At 43.9% G+C, this 21,113-nt stretch overlaps 1 protein-coding gene across 1 annotated transcript; it reads left to right on the top strand.

Annotated features, from left to right (window-relative positions):
- The first annotated feature begins 8,077 nt into the window (after positions 1–8,077).
- Positions 8,078–11,395, top strand: LOC115733527 (ATP synthase subunit 9, mitochondrial). Its single transcript, XM_048273156.1, has one exon. It carries the CDS (start codon positions 8,227–8,229, stop codon positions 8,488–8,490), a length of 264 nt encoding a protein of 87 aa, XP_048129113.1. The 5' UTR covers positions 8,078–8,226; the 3' UTR covers positions 8,491–11,395.
- The last annotated feature ends 9,718 nt before the right edge of the window (positions 11,396–21,113 follow it).

The raw sequence follows: 21,113 nt of genomic DNA, 5'->3' as shown, positions 1-21,113 counted from the left end.
TGGTACCCTCATGGTGGTGGTAGATCTATTTTCAAAGTATGGGGTCTTCATACCAGCCCCTAAGGATTGCACCACGGAAGAGGCAGCCCGCTTGTTCTTTAAACATGTGGTGAAGTATTGGGGAGTTCCCAAGTCCATCATAAGTGATGGAGACTCAAGATTTACTGGGCGTTTTTGGACGGAACTCTTCCGACTCATGGGATCGGATCTTAACTTATCCACAAGTTTCCATCCCCAAACCGATGGAAAAACGGAAAGGGTAAATGCTCTTTGATAAGATGGATCTGTTTAATACGAATAGGCTGTTCTTCCATTCCTCGTGTTAGCCAGGAAGTTCGAATGGCTTAGTGGTATAGAATCCGATCTTTCGGAATAGAAATAGAATAGGCTCTTCTCCTTTCCTTTCGTTTGGCGAGACAGGAATTGTCTCTAGAAGCCTTAGGCCGATTAGTTAGACTGATCTTTGTGATATAGCTTTTGTGGTCTTGTTTAGCGATTGCGCATTGCCGTGCTGTCTTCAACAAATCTCTCTGCTCTTTTCCTTGATGCGGAGAAGATCTAGTTCTTAGTTAACCCCTGGGCCAGGTAAGAGAGTTCGAGGCATAGCCCGGGTGCTTTTAGCGAAGCCGGGAAGAGTTCAAGTTCGATCCTTTGCCATGGATGGAAAAAAATCCTTATATATATAGTGTTCCGTGAGTGGTAGCTGTTGTCGTTGAAGGATTCTCTTTGAACCAATCCGATTTGTCACTGGTGAAGAATCTTTGATAGTGGCATCCCAATAAGCATCCGATGAGTCGGGATTGCCCTGGTCAGTTGTATTGAGGGTAGCATTTTAACAGCTTACATTGGAACTATATATGGTAGATCCCTAGCTAGCCCACCCCGTAGCCTTTTTCAATTCATTTTTGCAGGTGAGCCAGATGCCGAGTCTACCTCTGCCAAGTTCCTCTTTCTAGGAGGAGTTTTTCCATCAATGTCAGCTGGATTGGATTGGTAAGTTGCTTTTGAGTTCGATTTTCATTACTCCGAATCTTCTTAGTTCGATTCTGCCTCTGCTCACTCACTCACAGAATCCAAACAGAATTCTGACTCCTTGCTTCCCATTCTCTTGGCTACGAAACGAATTCTATTCAAAACAATCCACCGAGGAAAGCAGGCAAGAGTCAAGTCAATCAGTCTATTTATGCCAAAAGTTCTATATATCCAATTCCTACTGATAAGCCCTTCTTCGGCTATACGGAAGTCACTTCGATAGCCTAAGGGGCTTAGCGCGATAAAGAACTGATTCTAACCCATCGGGTGCCTTCACTGGCTCACGGAACTCCGGTCAAGTCAGAGCTGGGCCTTTCGCCTTTTCATCGCCAATCGCTGCGCTTCTTTCCTCAAACCTGACAACAGCAAAGACTTTCTGGGCTTCTTTTTTTCTGCTAAAAGAAAACTAGCTGCGCCTTCTGTAACAGCTTCTTCTTCTTCACTCGGAGTTCTTTCTGAAACAGAAAGAGAATGCCCCTACTAACCTAACCCACCAAGACCGGAGAAGCAACTAGATCGATTCCTAACAAAAGAAAGGAAACTGGGGAAGCAAAAGGCAAGGCAGAACCGGGAAGACCGTCAGTTCCTTCGCTCCCAACTCTTAGAATAGAAAGAAAGTAAACCAATGCCTTAGCCCTGCCTTAAAGCTTAAAGATAGAAGACGGGTAAAGCCTAATCCAAGAATGCCGAATCCTGGACGGGAGAAGCAGCTAACAAGAGGCTAGCAGCCCTTATCAATAGCAGCGGAGTCGCGAAAAGACCCCTTTTAAAGCGCTGATTAAATAGCAGTCTTCCAATTAGACTGAATAAGTCTGAGTGTGGTTAAGCCGGGGCCAGGGTCAGAAGTTGTTCCATCTCCGGGGATCAAATCAGGCAGAGCCTCTACGCTTTCTTCCTTTGCTACAGCTACCAGGTATTCATTCAAAAAGAATGCATTTACCTTTCTCCCCTGGGAGGAGAACTTGAATCTAGCTAGGGTGTCCTCGTAAAGTAAGGAAGTCCAGTATCCGTCTTAGAAGACCGAGTGCCAGAAGGCAGATGAGCTAACCGCAGCCCTCGTCTCGTAAGGCCAAGAGTTCTGCCATTCCTCTCTGTCAACTCGAAGTCTAAGGCGAGGAACTTTCAAATAGGCTCTTTTCTCTTTGATTGAGACCAAATCGTCTCTTCTTTCAAAAGAGTTCCCACCTACCGCTATTACTACTAACAAGAGACTAGCAGCGGCAAGAGAGCTATTCTGCTTAGAAGCGGAAGGGAGAGGTGGGAAAGGTGAAGAAAGTTACTGATTCAATGCTGAAAGAAGGCGAGTGCCATCGATTTAGCTGTTGATGGCGTAACCGCTCTTTATTTAAAATAATTTATCAAAGCATCAGTCCAACGGAGGCAAGGTGGGTATTCTAGCCCACACCCGGCTCAAATGATTTGATCCCAAGTGTCATCACAAGAAGAAGCTCGTGCCACTGAAAAGGGAGGAGACTTTCCTCGTGTTAGACGAACTGGGATTTGGATCGGTAGAATGAAAAAGGAATTGTTTAAGCCTTAAAGACGGCACTGTCCCACGCCCACTACGTGCTAACTAGAAGAGGGGAGTAAGGGTTCAATTCTTTTTTCTTTTTTAGGTAATACCGGGCGAAAGCCGATCCAGGAATGAAGTAACTGGTTCGATAGGACCAGGGGGCGGTCATTTTTGAAATTAGCTCGTTTTGATGAAATCAGGGGCATAGTGGAAAAAAAACCTATGAATAAAGAGGGTGTCTGCGGGGATCTTTGCTGGCAATCTACTTTGTGGCATAGAGATCATGTTCGGTAGGCAGAAGTTCTTTCGACAGCTAGGAATTGACAGGCTTGTTTCGATTCCGCGCACGAGTCAAAAAGATCCTGACCTGCAATTTCAGAGCTTGCCCAGTTTCGGAAATGAATCCTAACCTCAAAGGTGCTTTTAAGCCACTGTTCTAAGTTTTCACGACTCTGCTCTTCTCGCTTGCCCCGGTATAGTCGGGGAGGACCCGCCCTTCTAAGGATTGGTCAGCCAGTCATGAATTACCTGAACCACTTCCGTCAAAGGAACTCTCTTTTCCTAAGAGACGCTTTCCCTATCTTTTGTCTGAAGACGGAATTGTTTGAGCTTTCAGCTCTAAGCGAGAAAAGGATTTTCCACTAAAGGCTAGCGCGCAACGTAAGCTTTTAGCCCTATGATCGAATAGACAAGACCGGGGGTGGAGTGAGCCTAGAGTAGACGAAGACTCCCTATTCAACTCTCACCTTAAAAGAAGGATTAGGTTTGTAACCTTTTAATAAAGAGTCCATACCCCATGTTTTCGAGCAAGGGATGAAATGGAGTGGAGAGTGAAAATCCGTTGACTTGAAAGAAGCAAAGTGGTTCTTAGCTTAGTCTTAGTCAGTCTGGTACTGGTCCCAATAAGACAGTTCTTCAAACTCAAGGCGATTCTCGTCACGAGTCAAAGTTGTCTTGCTGTCGATATAACGAGCGAAGCGAGCAAAGAAAAGAAGATAGTTAGACTGTCGGAGGTAGGGGCGGAACTTGATGTTGCTTTCTTACTCAGACTAAGGCTAAGAAAGGCGGGATCAGATTCCATTCGAAGTCATTGATATTGATCCTTTTTCCTTTTCACTTGCTTTTTTCTTCTTAAAAAAGACAGACGAGACTGAACTCCCTTCTCCCTCCATCACTGAAAAGCAGAGCTTTCATCTTCCTCTCCTAAACGTCGAGTGTCTTTGTCTTCAAACGTTGATCGTCTTAACTACTTTTTTACTGAAAAAAGTCAGGAAAATGGGGATTTTAAGTTAGCAGCTCACCATCTTAAAAAGTCTAAGACCGGAGTGTCCAGAATTCAGTAGTGGCTTCTACTGGGATTGGCTTAGTCGGAGTCGGCTCGAGCTCTGAGATCTATCTTTGAGATCCCATCAAACATCAAAGCTAACTCTTCTCACACTTGTCAAAGCATTTAAAACAAAGGCAGTGAACTTCTCAAGTTTGGACTCTTTTGGCGTATTGGTAATGGTGAAGATGTCAAGTTCTGGACTGATTGTTGGCTGACAGATGAACCTCTCTCATGCGAGGCCTTAGTTAATCTCTCCCCACAAGAAAAGCAGAGGCCACTAGAAAGCACAAGAAGAATAAGACTGTACCCGCCAACATTATATAAGATCTAAACAAGTGCAATGACTGGTACCAAGTTTATGAAAACGAGGTACTAAGGGACAGGCTAATAAGATCTTATAATAACATGAGGAGTATCTTCGATGATCTAGCAGGGGTAATAGCAAGACTATGGGGATGCATAAGGAGGAGGGTATGTTGGAATATTAGGCAGGGAAAAAAAGCGGAGGTAAGGATGAAGTACAATAGAGCAAAGGCAATATTGAATCAAAGAATAAAAAATGGAAGAGAAGTTTAGGAGGGAAAGAGTGTATTTGCATATCATTTACAACTGGAATTACTCAGTACATCTCAGCTGAATTTATAGAGTTGTTGGGAAATGAAAATGACATAACCTCGTTCCCCTTTTCGATTTTAGACTATGTGGCTTTCCCACCCTTCCTTCAAAAACTTTATTAAAGAAGCCTGGGACGGCTCTACTCCTTACAGTGCTACACTACAAACTTTCATATAAAAAATAAAAAAATGGAACAGATAAGTGTTTGGTGATCTTTTTAACAGGTTTTGAAATATCTGGTTCGACAGGACCAGGAGAAAAATTCGTCATCCTACCTAAGCGAAGTAGAGCAACACTTGAAGCGAAAAGCGGTCTTTAGCGAGGAAAGCCTAAGCCTTTTCCTTATTGGAGCCTCTTCCTGCCTTACTTATCTATTGATTTACCCTCAAAAGGGCTCGATTGAGACAGAGAGGAAAGGTGCGAATCGGCCAAAAGGCTTATTCCGCCAAGCAAGCAGCGAAAGGCTTGATCTGATCGCACTGTTATATAAAATAAAAGACTTCATTCTACTCTAATTCACCGCTAGCGAATTGAATTTATAGAAACGTTATAGTCGTCTCTCTATCCGCAATGGAGAAAAAAACTTTGATAGAGGAAGGATGGGAAGCAAAAAGACTGCATTGTATATAAGAAAATCTTAGTTTTCTTTTTCACTTTTATTCGTAGATAGATGTGTGTTTGAGTTATCCATATTTAATTCTATTCTCAAAGGGATGATATGATAAAAGATTATGTAGATAGCAATCAAAATCCAAAGAAGGAAGGGAAGAGCAGATACGAACATATCTAAATAAAAGACAACAGACTTTAACAGAAAGACGAGATCGAAGGGAAAAAGAAAAGCGAAAAACTTTCCAGAGGGAGGAAAAACCTTACAGAGGAGACATGGTAGGCGATTGGGAAGCCGGTGTTCTTACTCTAATTTCTAGTTCTAGACACTGAGAATGGAAGACCAGCGACCAGTAAAGCCGCTGGAGAAGTGTTTGAGGCAGAAGGTATCCATTGATGCACCTTTAGTTTAGCATCCACTTTTGTGCTCTGACGGCTCAGCACGAAGATGCTTACGAGACGCTACTCGGAAAACATTAGCGACAGGCGGCCAGAGTTGGGAAGGATTGGGCAGCAAGCACACAGTCGATGAAGTAGATCCGGCCTAGGGTGACCCTGCACTTTCAAGATGGATCGAAGGAGGAAGCCGCCGAGACGTCAAGTTAAGATTCCAGCGGAGAGTAAGACCATCAGAAACCGATGATGAGGATTCAAGACAAGACACAAACAATACAAGATATAGATGAAGTCATCTGTTTGCAACACGACTTGGGAAACGTTTTTTGATGAGCAGAAGTCGCACTCAATTCGATTATTATTTAACTACTAGGTTCATAGTTATGTATGAATCTCCTCAGATTCGTGCAAACTCCGCTCCGTACATTCCGCTCTCGCTCTCTCTGGGGATTCTTCTTCCGGCCCTTGCCACCTCTACTTCTCTAAGATAAATCACAAGCGGAATGTCGAGTGTGAAATTGTATTGAGTTGGTCTTTCTTTTTATGGAAAGGGTATACTCCTCATTGTGGTCCCCGAAACTCTCATTTGGATAGGCCAAGGGGCGTAGCGATCTCCGAAAGTGAATAAAGTAGAAGTGCAGTAGATGCAGAGAAAAGTCTGCTTAATCTTCTGTCTCTTTCCTGTGCTATCAATAATGAGGAAGAGCCTTTGTTGCAGTGCTTGTTTTCAAGGAGTACTTGGTTTATCGCTTCGCTCGGCTTCGCTTGCTACTAGCTTCCGCCCTCTCTCTTTTTTAGAAAGGTCCTTAACGGCTTCTAGAAAGAAGGCTTATATAACTACTATGAAAAGCATCGAAAGAGACTTCTCTATCTACATTATTATCAATGACACATCACATCTGCTATCTATGAAGATAAGCTCCGCCGCATTCTCATTCTAAAGTAAGGCCAAGGACTCTTTATTCCCCCATTGAATCGAGACTGGCAATGAGATCAAAAGAAAGAAAAATGAAATCGTTTGATCGAAAGTCTATGTTAATAGAGCTCTCAGATGCGGGGAATCGATGCAGAGTTAGCACTACTTCTGCTCTTGCTAGCTAGGGGATTCATCTCTATCAATTCCTTTTGAATAAGGGGGAATACGAGAAGGGATTACTTGCTAACGTTTTTCCTACGTCTTTTTGTCCTATTCTGGGCATCCATATGTGTCAAACTTGGTTATCCAAATTGGAAATATTTTTATACAACAGGAGTAGGACTTTCCGGGAGTGACTATCTCGTAGGAAAAAGCAAGACCCTCATAAGGAGAAGTAAGAATGGCACCGGAAAAGCAATGATGGAAGATGGATCTATGATGATCAACAGCTAAAAAGGATGGTTATACAATTACGAAAGTGCTAGTGAATAGACTCAAGCCGCTGCTTCCCTTGGCTCTGTCTCGTTTTGCTCCGGGCAGACAGATAACTCAAACTAATCATGCAGTACAGGAGATTATAGACTGCCCATGAAAAGGAAAAAAAGAAGAAGAGGAATGCTAGCCAAAGAAATCGAGTTGGAAAAAGCTTACGACAGGCTGCAGTAGACCTTTATCCATGACACTGCCCAGGCAATCCAACTCCCAGGTAACCGTCTGCCTTTGATAATGGAATGTATGAGATCTTCTTCAATGGGGATTCTTTTTTTTTTTTTTTTAAGAAAGTTTTTTTTCCAACGAAAGGAATGAGAATGAAGAACGAGAGGAACGAAGACTGAAAGGTACGAGTTGCATACGTTACACGAGATAGATAGAGGAGCGTAGTACTTGTAGCGAGTTCAAGTTAATATCGTATATAAAGAGAAGATACCTTTTGCCTTTCTCTTTCTTCATTTAGAAAGTGGATCGAGAAAGCCTCTGCCCAATAGAACCTAGCCTGGGAGAGGGGTCATCCTCGCCAGTGTGGACCGAAAAGGTCTCGCGAAGCCGGTCACCATATGGTCTAAGTCCTTCTCTAACTTGAAGAGCAGAAAGCCATACTTCTTTCAGTAGGGGAGAGAAAGTTCTTTTATTGTCTTGTTTTTACTCCGAAAATCGAATTTCTTTTTGAAGTCCTATATTCAGTATATTCTTTTTCTTTCAAAGTTCTTCGTTCTTATAGATGTGATACCAATCTAACGATTGCCCCTAAAAAAGTTTTCTTTTCTTCCGTTTTTTCTCTTGCTACCCTTTTTTGATCGAAAATCCTGCTTTGCATTTCAATTCCCATTCTTTTCGTTGGTCAACAGCCAACCCAAATTCTTTCTACTTTAGAACGAGTCCTACAGGAAGGAATCTCTTTCTTTCCGGAAATTGATGTTATGAAGAGATTTTAAAATGGGACCCTTAATTGATAAGCTAACAGATTTCTTGTTCCAAACTTTTTGGTATCCTTATACCATAATTTTGGTAACCGGATATTTACTTTTTTATGGGATGAGGCTGTATAGAGTTATACTCGAGGGGATTATCAAGAATCCCGGTCGAGTCCGAAGTTTCGAATACAGTTGGTGGGGCGTGCGAATTTACTTTTTTGAAAAAAGGGAGGCCAGCGGAAAAGATAAGGAGGAGTAGGAGGAGTCAGTGTACCGCACCGAAGCTTGTGGAGCCTATGCGAAGCAAGCGGGTAGAAGATCGAAAAGAATGCATTGGATGGATGCCCGGGCATTGAGAAGGAAGGACGCATAGAATGAACGAAGAGTCCATAAGATGAAATCTTGAATGAAAAAGCGTAGCGTGAGGAGAATTCCTCCACTCTTTATGTTAGAGAGTGCCAAATTAATTGGGGCCGGAGCTGCTACAATTGCTTCAGCGGGAGCAGCTGTCGGTATTGGAAACGTCTTCAGTTCTTTGATCCATTCCGTGGCGCGAAATCCATCATTGGCTAAACAATCATTTGGTTATGCCATTTTGGGCTTTGCACTCACCGAAGCTATTGCATTGTTTGCCCCAATGATGGCCTTTTTGATCTTATTTGTATTCTGATCGTCAGTCTATCTGACATCAGAAAGTGGAAGCAGGCTAGTCCCCGAAAATGCCCTTCCTTTGGAGTTGGGGTTCCAAATCTTGACTCGTTCAGGGATCCCAACCATTATCCCGTCGTTTCACCGTCGAGCTCTTAAAGATTCTTCCATAACACTTATTCACCCCTATTCTATCTCGAACAGAGTACGAGGAAGCCCCCCGTATGTCCCTCGGTAGTTTTCCCTAATTTCTTCCCATTCAGAGTCGAGTCGAATCTAGTCGAATCGAGACTTCCACTGTTGTCGTTGACAACTGAACGTACTAAGCCAGCCACCATATCTCAGGCCGAACTGGAAAACGGCAAATGTGACACGGGCTAGCGGTGCCTCGCATTCAGGGAATGCTGAGTCGAACAATCTTATTAAGAATCTGTCCATCAACAGAGCGCATCCCTCATCTGCACTAGCCTTCGGTAAGGAAGGTCGTTAGAAGGGTAATCTTCATCGCTCCTCTAGTGCTTCTTTTGATTCTTAAAGAAGTAGCGATATGCCCGCGTGCCAGACCTTCTCTATCTTGCATTAAGTGGAATACAAATCTCTAGCCCTGTGCTTTAAAAGCCTTCATCCGGTCTAAATCTGATCTTGATTCTGAATCTATCTATTCCTTTCCCCGGCTGGGTCCTTTTCCACATAAGGCTGAGTCCGGGGAATGCTTTATCTCATCAGTGCCTAGCTTGAATTCACCAGCTATCGATCTTCTGCGACTGACCGTAGGACTATCTCGCTCCTCTCCTTCGAGTCGAGACTCCTCGCTATCCTATTCCTCGGTGGTTTTTGCGGAAAGGCAAGATGTGCAGGAGTGATAGGCGGATAATTGTCATCTCTGGAAATAGCCCCACCTAGAAAGTCCCTTCTTTCTTTGGCCCTCTGGCTAGTAGTGCTGCCTGGCGCTTTGGACAACCATTGTATGCAGGATCGCGGACCTAGACTTGATCGTTCATCAGGATCTGCGAAAGAGGTGATTAAGAAAAAAAAGTGCTGGCTAGTCGGATTGGGTTCGTCTCTTGGAAAAGAAAGGGCAGCGCCTTGGGGAGATCGGGATTCCTGTCTCATCCAATTGAAGCTCGGGCACGGATAAATCAATGGAACGAAATAGTCTAGTGAAAGAGCAAGCTTGACAGTGAGTTCCCGTCGCGTAATCCACTTCAACTATAGGGCTGTTTTAGTAGAGCCCCCTCTTGAAACGAAATTGATGAACGAGCCTATAAGCGAGCCAAGTCGCCTTACAGGTGGAAAGGGCATATTACGGTTGAACAAAGGGAATATCATACAAGCTACGCGGCTTCCTACCGTACCCACCCAGTCCATGGATGTAGGTGCGGATAGTTTACGACAGGATCTATGGGGTGTGCCTGTTTTCGGTTTGATAAAGGGGCTTCCAGGCGCGGGTGACTCCATAATGATGCGGCCTTTGAGCGAGCACGTAGACTCAAGGGAATTTACCCTTCAAACAAAGCCTTGGCGAAAGCCCCGCCTTCCTCGACAAAAAAGCGTACTAGATGAGACGTTACACCTTTCCCGTATAACTAAGTATCCTTAAGCTCATTCGCGAGTATGCGCCTGTCCGATCATACCTCTTTGCCTCTTCTCGCCGTGTATATAGGTCTCGGTAGGCTTTCTGTGAGAAAACTAGGGAATCAGATTCAAGCAGCTCGTTGCTACACGATCAGTCAAGCTAAGCTAAGAGAGAAAAGCGGCAGTCCTTCCAATCAAACAAGCGACCAACGAATTCCAACGATTGCAGTGACAGCCATCAAAGCAAGAAGTATAGGCTTGCAGGATCAAGTGGGAAGAGCGGAACTTGACAGGTCTCGCAGCTACTAAGCTAAGGGGCAGCTTTCAAAAATGGCTACCGCATCTGCGCTTTACTACGATTTGGTGCGGAACTGAAAGCGGCAGAAAGAAAGCTTAAGGCAAGCTACATAGGTAATCAAAGAGCAATCGAGAGCCGAAGGTCTGATTCCACCTAGTGGCGAATTCAACCAACAGAGAAAGCAAGCCTAGCCCTGCCTCCTCTTGAGCCTTTAAGTGTTGTTTTTCTGCTCCCCTTATTAATATAAAATGAAGGGATTTTATACCGCTTCAAAGAAAGTAAGAGCTGATTACGGAGAGTAATCGATCTCCGCATCTAATTCCAAAGGAGCTGTGCTGGACACGGAATAAATCAAATTGTGCAGGCTTTCCCATTTTCTATCACTACTATCATCCGAATATGATAGGATAGGTCTTCCAGCTAACTAGCTTACTAAGCCTCCCCTCGAAGCTGTCAACTGATGCACCAGCTTCCGATGTAGAGTCGAGAGAAGCCTTCCCTACTGTATTGTAACTTTATTCAGCAGGCCTAGCCGATGGAGTGGATGTAGCAGGCCACCCAAAGACCGCTTCTGCTGCTTAACCAGGGTCTCCTTGCCTGTCTGAACCATTGCCGCAAATTGCGAATGTTAAGACACCAAAATCTGCGTACATAACCAAACTATTTAAGATGATGGATATTGAGCGAGGATAGGGAGCCCGAGCCAAGCCAAGGTCATAAAGAAATGTAACCAACGTTTATTGGAAAAAAGCAAGCCCAAAGATTTGGGACCAAAAGCGATTAGCGGTGACCATTGAATAAGTTTCTTCAGCTTGAGTTGGGTTAAAAGCACGGAATGTATTTGCACCATCACCATCTTCAAATAAAGTATTTTCTACGGTAGCACCATGAATAGCGCATAGGAGAGCAGCGCCCAATACACCGGCAACTCCCATCATATGAAATGGGTTCAATGTCCAATTATGAAACCCTTGGAAAAAAAGGATGAAGCGAAATATAGCTGCTACACCAAAACTAGGCGCAAAGAACCAACCAGACTGACCTAGTGGATAAATCAGGAATACAGAAACAAAAACAGCAATTGGACCAGAGAATGCGATTGCAATTATAAGGTCGCAATTGAACAGATCGAGCAAGTTCAAATTGACGTAACATGAAACCTATTAGTCCGAAAGCGCCGTGGAGAGCCACAAAAGTCCACAGACCGCCTAATTGACACCAACGAGTAAAATCTCCTTGTGCTTCAGGACCCCATAGTAACAACAAAGAATGTGCTAAACTATTAGCAGGAGTAGAAACTGCGGCGGTTAAGAAGTTGCATCCTTCCAAATAGGAACTGGCCAATCCATGGGTATACCATGAAGTTACAAAGGTTGTACCTGTGAACCAACCACCTAAGCCGAAAAAGGTGGAGCGAGAAGGTTCTGCTTTCTCTCGTTATGAGGCGCATTCTAGAGACAGACCTTTCTTACAAAGCGACTTCAAAGAGCTGCTTCCTTCTCGAGCGGGTCTATTCACTTCTCAGAATCTATCTCCTCGGGAAGGCTAAGATCCGTTCTTACTGATTCAGAAAGCGGAAACTCTAGTTCCGGGAAGACTTTCCATTTTCAATATGGAACAATCGAATCCTTAACAGGAATGCCGGAGCCTTCATTTGAACAATTATGCTAATGTGAAGACTCCTCATTTTCTTTTCCTTGACAAATGGCCTATTATCCATTCAGTAGTTATACATCTTTCGTTTCGGGATAACTTAGTCGATGCAACTATTGTGTATCTGCTACCCCCAGATGCCTAAAATCTTTCTTACACACCTTGATTGAATCTTCTTCAATCTGTGACCATTCCATAGAATTAGGCGCTCTCTTTGAGCTTTGATCTTGGTTCTTTCATTAGATCCAACCTATCCACCCTCATAACGAGAGATATAGGAAATTTCATGTGGGACATTACCGGAGGGTTGAAAAGCTGTTTTTCTATAGATAAAGTAGATCATTGAATGAATGAGTTTTCCACTCGAAAAGGTGGTCCGCAAGAGAGAAAGTCGGAACTCGCTCTTGAGCAAGAACCTAGAGTTCCACTCCAAATCCTAATTAGAATGCCCCCTCAGGAGTTCTTCTTCGCAGTTCATCAGGGATCGGGCAGCTATCACCCATATTATTTATGCTTCCGCAGCTTTCTTCCACTCTACCAGGGTTTTCAAACCTCTGGGGAAAGAAGGATCCTTCCAAGCGAAAGTTCCACCCTTTTTGAACCATGTCAAGCTCATCCCACAAAGGGAAGTCCACTCCTGAAACCTGTCCATGATTGGGCGAATGTCAATTACCCTGACTAAGGCTTAAAAGGCACAGAAGGAAGGACATCCATCCTACTAACAACCGGAAGAAGGGGGAAAGCCGGTCAAAAAAGCACAGGGAAGGTTCCACTTAGCTCCTATTCAGAAAAGATCTGAAAAGAAAGGACGATGGGAAATCCAAGGAGGTGGCTTACTTATGCAATTCCACACTATGATATTCATTGGAAAAAGGCAGAGCTGTAGAGTATAAGCTTTTCGGGACAGGATGAGATGTTGATGCTTGACTTGGTGATTCGATCAATCCCATCGAGCTGGAGTTCCTTTTAGATTGGATGTAGGGATTCCTCCTCTTTTCCGGTAAGGAGATCCTACTAATAAATAGGCTAACCAAAGGGAAGAGGAAGCTAAAGACCAATGAACCAAAAGACCGCCTTTCCTGCATCCACAATAGATCCAGTGCGCTTGTACCTTAATCGAGGGCATACATAAACGACCTTTGTTTTGAGTCCCGTGTTTTTTCATGTTTTCTCTTGCCTACGCCTAACTTCTTGCTGGCATCGACTCTGGACTCTTAAGCTAAGCGAGGTAGAGACTGCTACCCGTTCCTCTTCTGTATAGAAGAGCTACTTCGTTCCTCTATCAAAGAGCGGTTACGCATTCAGAAAGAGCTGTTATTCCACAAGACCGGTAATTCCTTATCCGTAAAGCAGTCGACGCAGGAAATCCAGTGACGAAAGGCAATTGGTCTATGGGTTCTCGAGACTCGATGCCTTTAAACAGCCGAACTTTTTCTTCCTCTTTCGGACATTGAATAGTGTCAGTTTATGTCATGTCAGTTCCTTCCTCAAATCCCCTCAGATGAAGCTTCGGCTTAGTTCAAATAGCCCTAGCTAGATTCAATAGTACCGGATTTTATAGCAACGGACTAGGCATACTGACCAAGAAAGGCACCAGGACGAAATACACCCGCACACGATCGAAAGCCATGAAGGCCAAAAGCGGATTCAACCTCCCCTGACTCGCCCATTAACCCTGGAAGATAGGGGAATCAGTTCCCTCCTTTCCGTACCTTTTTAGGACAGTCAGAATTGAATTGCCTTGCAAACATCAGGCATCTTCTAGCTCATTCCCTTCCTTCTAGCTTTCCCCGCTCTTTGGGAAAACTGGAATACTAAAGATCGTAGCGTGTCTACTATTAGAATCCTTATCTATTTTTTATTAAGATTAATGGGTTAGGAATTCGTAGTGTTCTGTTCTTTTCATAGATCCTTCGATCGAACATCCGGGCAGAGGAAGGGACCAAGAAACAATAGACGCTGACTTGCTTCACAATGGAAGGGCTTGGCCGGGCAGTGAGATTGACTTCCTATCAATGGTGCCTAGCTACTTCAATGAGCTAGCCTCTTGTCTCAGGTAGAGGGTGTTTAAGAAGGATGCTGAGATCGTAAAGAAGCGCCGTACGTAAAAAGGAGCCCAAAGGGCACGCACAAGCGGATATCAGAGAAGGAGGGGAACTCCAAATCCACCGCTAATTGGCTCTACTCTTGATTTAATGGACTCCCTTTTTTAAGGCACTCGACCTAGACTCTATGGCGAGACTTCCTTCGTGGGTCTTCTCCCGATTCTCTTTCTTAGCACTTTGACAGATGAAGGCTGGAAGACCATTAGTTCTCTCTTTTGGTGAGTTGAGATTCCAAGATTAAGGCACGCACTAAATCATCAAATTAACACAAATCGCGTAGAAAGGCAAGACCAGAGATAGAGAGCAAGACATGGACTTATTGGCTCATCTTGGTTGATCCCTACTACTGCAGAATGGATCCATCGATCGGCTTCCTTATTGAGCTTTAGCAGTGGTCTAGGAAGGTAAGACCAAAGGGCCAGTTGCTTCTTCATTTAATGAGTACCCAGTCTCTTTTAACCAATGAAGTCCAACCCAATCCACGCCCATTTCCCTTCGGTGGAGCACAAGAGGGTGCCCTTGCTTAATCCTTGCGATGCTAACCCCAGGATTTTTTGAAGGAGATGCTATTGAATCAGAGGGAGAGGGTAAACAAATGAATGAATGATTGAATTCGCTAGTTCGTCGATCCAAGGCTCAGGCATGAAAGAAGAGAGTTTTCACTGCCCGCCTAAAAGAAGAGACGAAGGGCAAGAGGTTTACTTCAATCCTTCAGAAGGCTAAAGAGGCTTGTTGCGGCCTCTCGTAGGAAAAAGGGGTCAAGGACTGGCATCGTAGAGAGATTGGACTGTATTGCGAGGAGAAGCCTTCTCATCCCGAGCTGCATTACATAGTATAGAATGTTATTTCTCTTCTTTTCAGCGGTCATGTGGTCTGATACTTGAATCAAGGGCAAGAGCTACTGAGCGAGTTCCCCTTTCTTATATTCTCCACGGATAGGTAAATCGTTGTCTTAATCCAGGTTCCCCTTTTGTGAATTAGTTTGTGGTGAGGTCTCTTGATGATCTCGGCTTATGATCTCATTACCATGTATTTAAGTGAAACTCACAGATCTCAATCTACAAAGGCCCATCTCAATTCTTTGATTCAGATAAGATGGAGCTCATCAAGTCATACAAGCGCTCAACCCCTATCTTAGTAAAATGGCTTTGATACCCTTCGACCTATATAGTGAATTAAGGCCTCCGCCCTCAATCGGAAGGAAGGGATATCCTCCTTCCTTCATACCCCCAATCCCTTGGTTTTCAGCGAACCTGAACTTAGTAAGGATCATGTGCTCAACTCCATACTTCACTTCAAAGACCATTATAACCTAATAATAAATGATCTTTTAGGACGAGAGAAAGCCCAGTGGTTGACCAGCGCAAAACTTTATAAACTTAAGCGCACCCTTGAGTCCATTCGGAGCTGAGAATACATTGACTCTCAGTCCTGAATGGATTCAAGAAAAGGCAACCACCTTATTAAATAAACACTTTCTCACGGCCTCCTGAAATGTGAAAGGAAAACGATCGGTTGCGGACGAAAGGTCAAAAGACCAAAACCCCGAACCGGGCAACAAATCTTTTTTTTCCCTAAAGTGTGACATCTTATAGTAGGGCATTTATTTTTTTATGCCCTCCTATTTCCTTCCTTACTTTAGCTCTAGAACGAGGTCTCTCCCTGTACTCTGCGCTGTAGGAGTCTATCCCCTATAACCCAACCTTGTACCCTGCCAACCCTTTTGCCATCGTCTCCCGGAAGCCCTTCTTTGAGCCAACACCTTCGGCTTACTTCAAATAGCATGCTGACTTACTTCCTCTAGCTCTATCCACTGGGACGGACTTTCAGCCTTTCTCTTCTTTACCTGATTCTGCTTGAACTGAAATAGCTCTAGCACGAGGGTAGACTGACTGGCTTGCGGGACTCATGCTAACAAATTGCTCAACTACTCTCTTCCAGTCTTCCGCTCTCTGACTCTAACTCTAGTTCTGTACTTGACTCGAGTGGACTAAAGAGCTTGCTTGAAGGTCTAAGCTACCTAAAAGAAAAGGCAAGGAAACTTCTAGGAAAAGAACTCAACTGCCTGCCCTCCCTCGCTATCAGATGAGAATATGAAAGGAAAATCCAATCCCTAAACTGACACCACTCGCGGGACTTGCTGGCAGATCGACTACTCGCAGGAAGAAGAGGAAAGACTAGAAGACTTTCACACCATAGATGACTGGCTGGGAGATTCGGAGATTCAAGTTACAGGCTAATCCCTAACAGACTCACTGGATGGAACGGACTAGCTCTACCATAGGGAGAGGAACGTCTGGCTTGCGAGACTACAGCTTCAAGTCATACAGCTTACTGGCTTGCTTCCAGTCTCGGGCATACTGAATGAAAGATCGGAGATACACTACTGGCTGGCAAGCTGACAGGAAAGATTTCTAATTTCCGAAACTGGAACTTGCTCTTAAGCTATAGTACTTTCTTACCGAGTAGTAGAAAGTTCCACTCTTAAAGACAAAATAAGATAAGTTACTGGCTACACAGACTAGATTGACTGCCACTGACTGGCTTCCTTCCTTGAAGGAAAGTTCCGCTCCGGAATTGACAAGTTACATGCTTTATATGAAGTAACCTATCTTCCCGGGAAAGAGAAAAACATTGCTTGCTTTAAATCACTTCCTTCCTGGCTGTCTATTCGATTGTTGTAAGATGTGATAGAGCCAATCTCTAAGTAGGGTATGCTATTTGGAATGCTTACGGATTTCGGAATCAAGCTAGGGGGCGACGTGCTGGACGGAGAGAGGGACTGACTTTGAATACGGAATAGCCGGACTACGGTTGGAAGAGGATTCACCAAAGAGAAGGTGGAAAGGGATTCACCAAAGAGAAGACTGGTAAAGCTATCTTATCTGAACGAGAGTAAGAAAAAATGACCCAACGTTGGTCTAGATCCAAAGAACAGAAAAGCTATCTTATCTGAAGTAGACCCAATCACCTTCAAAGCCCTAAAAGATAATTTTAGGATGAAGTAAGAATGGTCTTTGAAGTGAAGTATGGAGTTGAGCCTTGCATTATAGACTTTCCTTTTCAGCTTTCACGAACCTAGTCCTTTCTTAGAAGGAGCTAGTCCTTGTTCGGGAAATAGCATAAGAATCACTGGGAGTCGTCAAAAGTCTCAGAGAAGGTCTAGCTGCTTAAGACTTGCTGCTTGAAGAACTTTCTGTCAATTCTTTCCCTAATGAAGTAGGCTGATCTCGACTGGTCTAGTGGACTGAAAGAGAGGTCTCAATTCTTTGAGTATATAATTGATTAACAGAGCTTTGAATCCGCTCCAGGAGGTGCTTTATGGTCGCAGGTTCAACTCTTGCTATACCCAAACCTACCTTAATCCCTAGCTCCGGGGCTAGGCTCTCGTTTTAGACTTGGACTTCTGCCTTTGTCACGAGCTGGACTCGAACCAGGGGATCAAAAGACAGACCCAGCGAACTTCCTTTTATTCAGATCGCGACTTTTATTTACCCGGTTCGCCACGCGGCAAATGGTTAGTCCGGAGTTGATCTTGATCTTGATCAACTCTAGCTCCCTTCCAATAGAAAAAGAGGCCGCCGATAACCATGAACTAAGACAAGAAGGGGTTTCGCTATCTATTAATAGCTTGAATCAAGCCATTATTGTCGACGAAGATAGATCATACCCCCTGAATAGTCAATTGATGCCTTTCCCGGTGATATACATATAAGGCGCCCATACAGTCCTAGCTCCGTTACGTTATAAGGTCAATAAGTTTTTTTAGAACATTAGTGGATTGTCCTACATTGATAGGAACAAAGATCTCATGGTAATAACGAACGAGCGAATGGAACGGTGGAAAAGCGGTCTTTGAAGACCCTATAAAATTCATCCAGTAAAGAATTTAATAAGACCGGAGTAAGAGTTGTACCAGAAGGTGGAATTCCTACTTTGTATGATCCAACATATGGCCCTTCCTTGGTTAGAATAAGGATAGGCAAATGCAGATAGGAAGATATTATAAGATGCAAAAGAAGTGTTCATAGCATTTTCCACTTTTGACATGAGACGAGAACGAGAAAGCTGGATACTGAGAAAGATCAAGGAGTACAAGCATTGAAACCCTACCCCAGCCTCCTCTTTTTTTGATAGAATCGTGGAGAGACTTATCTTTTCGAAAAGCAAATGAAAAACAAGAAGAGAAAAATCGATCGATCCATTGGCAGATTAGCAAGAGCCATAAAAAGAAGCTTCTCTTTGCTTTTGGCTCGACATAAAATAAAGTGAAAACACATACTCACATTCGGTAAACTCAACCACAAATGGAGAAAAGTCCTTTTTGAAAAGGGTCATCCTTATGAATAGAGCAAACAATTGAAATGGTGAAAATGAAAAAGAACCTTTTCAAATAAACTTCTTGATTTTATCTACTTCCACTTCATCAGAAAAAGAATTGGTTTTCAAAAGAAGTTCTACCTCCTCGATCAGACACTCTCTTTCCTTCGGTGTCTCCTTCTTTAGGACCAGGGCAAAAAGAGGCTTCGTTCTAGCGTTGCGGTACCAAAGCATGCAAAAAAGAGGAGGGTTGATAAACTCAGCTCGGAGATCGGGAATGGAGACTCCAACGTACGCTGCGTAATAAGCGAAAACAAATGGATAGGCGGAAGATGTTAGAGAGGTTATTTGTACCCCTTGTCATTCATTACTCTTTCTTTGACCTACTACCCAGGAGGAAGACGGGAGCCCCCGGGGTCTTCTCCTCAAACTTATTATTTAATATGATCGAGTAGAGCATGTGCACACGGCCACCAGGCCTTTCTCATGTACAGCGGGCTTGCTGGGAAGCGTGAAGTGAGAGATCAGATCGGACGTTCATGGTTATACCGGCTACACACCTTCTCTTCTTGCTTTCTTAATCCGACCACATCAAGTAGAGACTAACCATCTATTATTTCATAGTCGTATGTTGTTAATCCACCTTAGTTAGCCAGTTCACTTGTAAAAGTATAGAACGAACTCTTTCTTCAACACTCCGGTCAAAGAGACCGGTTTTCTCCATCCATATGTCCAACTGGTGGGTCTCGGTCGGGAGGAAGCACGCTCAATTTGTTCCGATGAGCGCCTCGAAATTCAGGCCTCAGGTTGGACAAAGAGAAGTATAGTGGGGGAGGTGTCATATAGTAATCATTAGCACAAGATTCGAATTTGTCCGCAGAGGGACAAGTCTGCTAGTGACCAACCATCGAGTCAAGCTAGGAGCACGCCGAGAAGCTATGGCAGTGTGAAGACACTAATGCCACAACAAGGGGTGAAGAAAGACTAGTAAGATTGTTCTCACTGCCCTTATCAATAATGCTCATCCTAATCGGTCACTTCACTACGAAAAACCTGCTTTCTTTTCTTTCGTGCTTTCCACGAGTGAGGTTCCGCACAACAAGAGGGCTTCTTCTTTGGCCGCTTCCGCGGCTGCAGAGTCCCTTTGACACCTAGCCCAGCCTCTCTATTTCAAGCTCAGGAGAGAGAATGAGTGCCATCCCCACTCAAGACTAGTTCTTCTTCTCTTTTTTATTCCTTCTCTCTTCTTAATGGTCCTAGACAGGGAGTGAGCGAACCGTTAAGGGGCGCGAACGCTTTCAAAGAAATAAGTAAGGGAAGCTCTAGTTACTATGTTAGCAAAAAAAAAGAGTATCTTTTCTTGTAAATGAAATCCCTTTCCTAAATCGACAAAAAGTATGTTTTCAAGGGCAGTCTACTAATCGGTAAGCATTCCTTTAGGGCATTCATCCAATGTGGAATGTCTAGTGTCTACCGTACTTGAAAAGTGAAAACTTCCTCCTCTAAATAAGAGGGAGTTTTCACTGTTATTATTAGGTTAGGGATCGCCCTTCTTTTTTAAGAAAATTTATTACCGTTGCTGAATGCTCTGGTAACGGCGAATTAAGTTCATCATTTTCCGAATCGATCCCTACTCTGAGTTCCTACGAACGCGACTTCTTCACTTTTTGTGAAACATTAACTTCTATACCGGGTTCAGGTATAGAAGTTACTCAGACTCCTGAGCGTCAAGCTCCGCCGCTCCCCCCAGAACCAAGGACTGTGCCGCCCGCAAATGCAGCCGCTTTCTCCGAAGCTGGGCCGTCCAACCGAGCCGTTGTTCCCTATCCATATTCGCCAGATCAAGTTATAGGCGGGGATAGTGTTCTCCCCATCAAAAGGCGCCTTTTGGCACAACACTCTTTTCTGTCTTTCGAGATCTGCGAAATGGCCCGTTTTCACGCGGAAGACTTATTCGAGGTCAAGGTGGAAATTCTAAGACAAATGGCACACCTTGATCCAACGGCAGAAGGCTATTGGCTGGGACGCGTAGCTCGGGCGCTCGATAATCCCAGAACATCTACGGGGGAAGAAAGTCTGAAGAAGCTTTATGCGATTTTGGATGAACTCCGGAGTAACGGACGTAACTCGGACGCTTTCCTATCAATGATAGATAAAACAAAAAACTTTTTTATGTTCCCCTAAATATACCGATACCAAAATGACTTATTTCTCAGGAAATCTGATCAAATAAGGGATCAGACCGTTCTTGGTGTTCGAACTAGTTATTTTATTAATGGTCAGCTTAATCGCTCCTACCCTTGTTCATGTTCAAGATTTTATAACTGTTCAATCATCCCTTGCTCTCGTAAGCGGTCTCACTGCTTTCACCGAGGGGGATAGAATAAGCTCTTTTTTTCGCTAACTAGAAATATCATAAGAGAAGAAAGATCGTAGCCTAGTTCGAATGAAAGGTAGGGCACAAGGCTATCCCTGAGTTCACAGGTGTCCTTTCTTATCCCCTTTTCTTCATGAAGATTGGGTGAGTCTTCCGTGACTGGCCTTTCTCTTGTTGTTGTTGAGTGCCTGCAGTTGCACTTCTTTCTTTATGCATCTTTCTCCCATGCTTTCCGTTGGTCAACAACCAACCAAAGCTCTATCTCATTCTTCACGAGTCCTACAGGAAGGACTCTCTTTCTTTCCGGGAATTGGATT

Source organism: Rhodamnia argentea, unplaced genomic scaffold, assembly GCF_020921035.1.
Source record: "Rhodamnia argentea isolate NSW1041297 unplaced genomic scaffold, ASM2092103v1 Rarg_v2.20, whole genome shotgun sequence".
Taxonomy (NCBI): Eukaryota; Viridiplantae; Streptophyta; class Magnoliopsida; order Myrtales; family Myrtaceae; genus Rhodamnia; species Rhodamnia argentea.
This window is presented reverse-complemented; position numbering and strand designations above follow the sequence as displayed.

What these genes read in the sequence shown, in the direction of transcription:
- LOC115733527 (XM_048273156.1), top strand. Translation starts at nt 8,227, where the DNA reads ATGAAAAAGCGTAGCGTGAGGAGAATTCCTCCACTCTTTATGTTAGAG.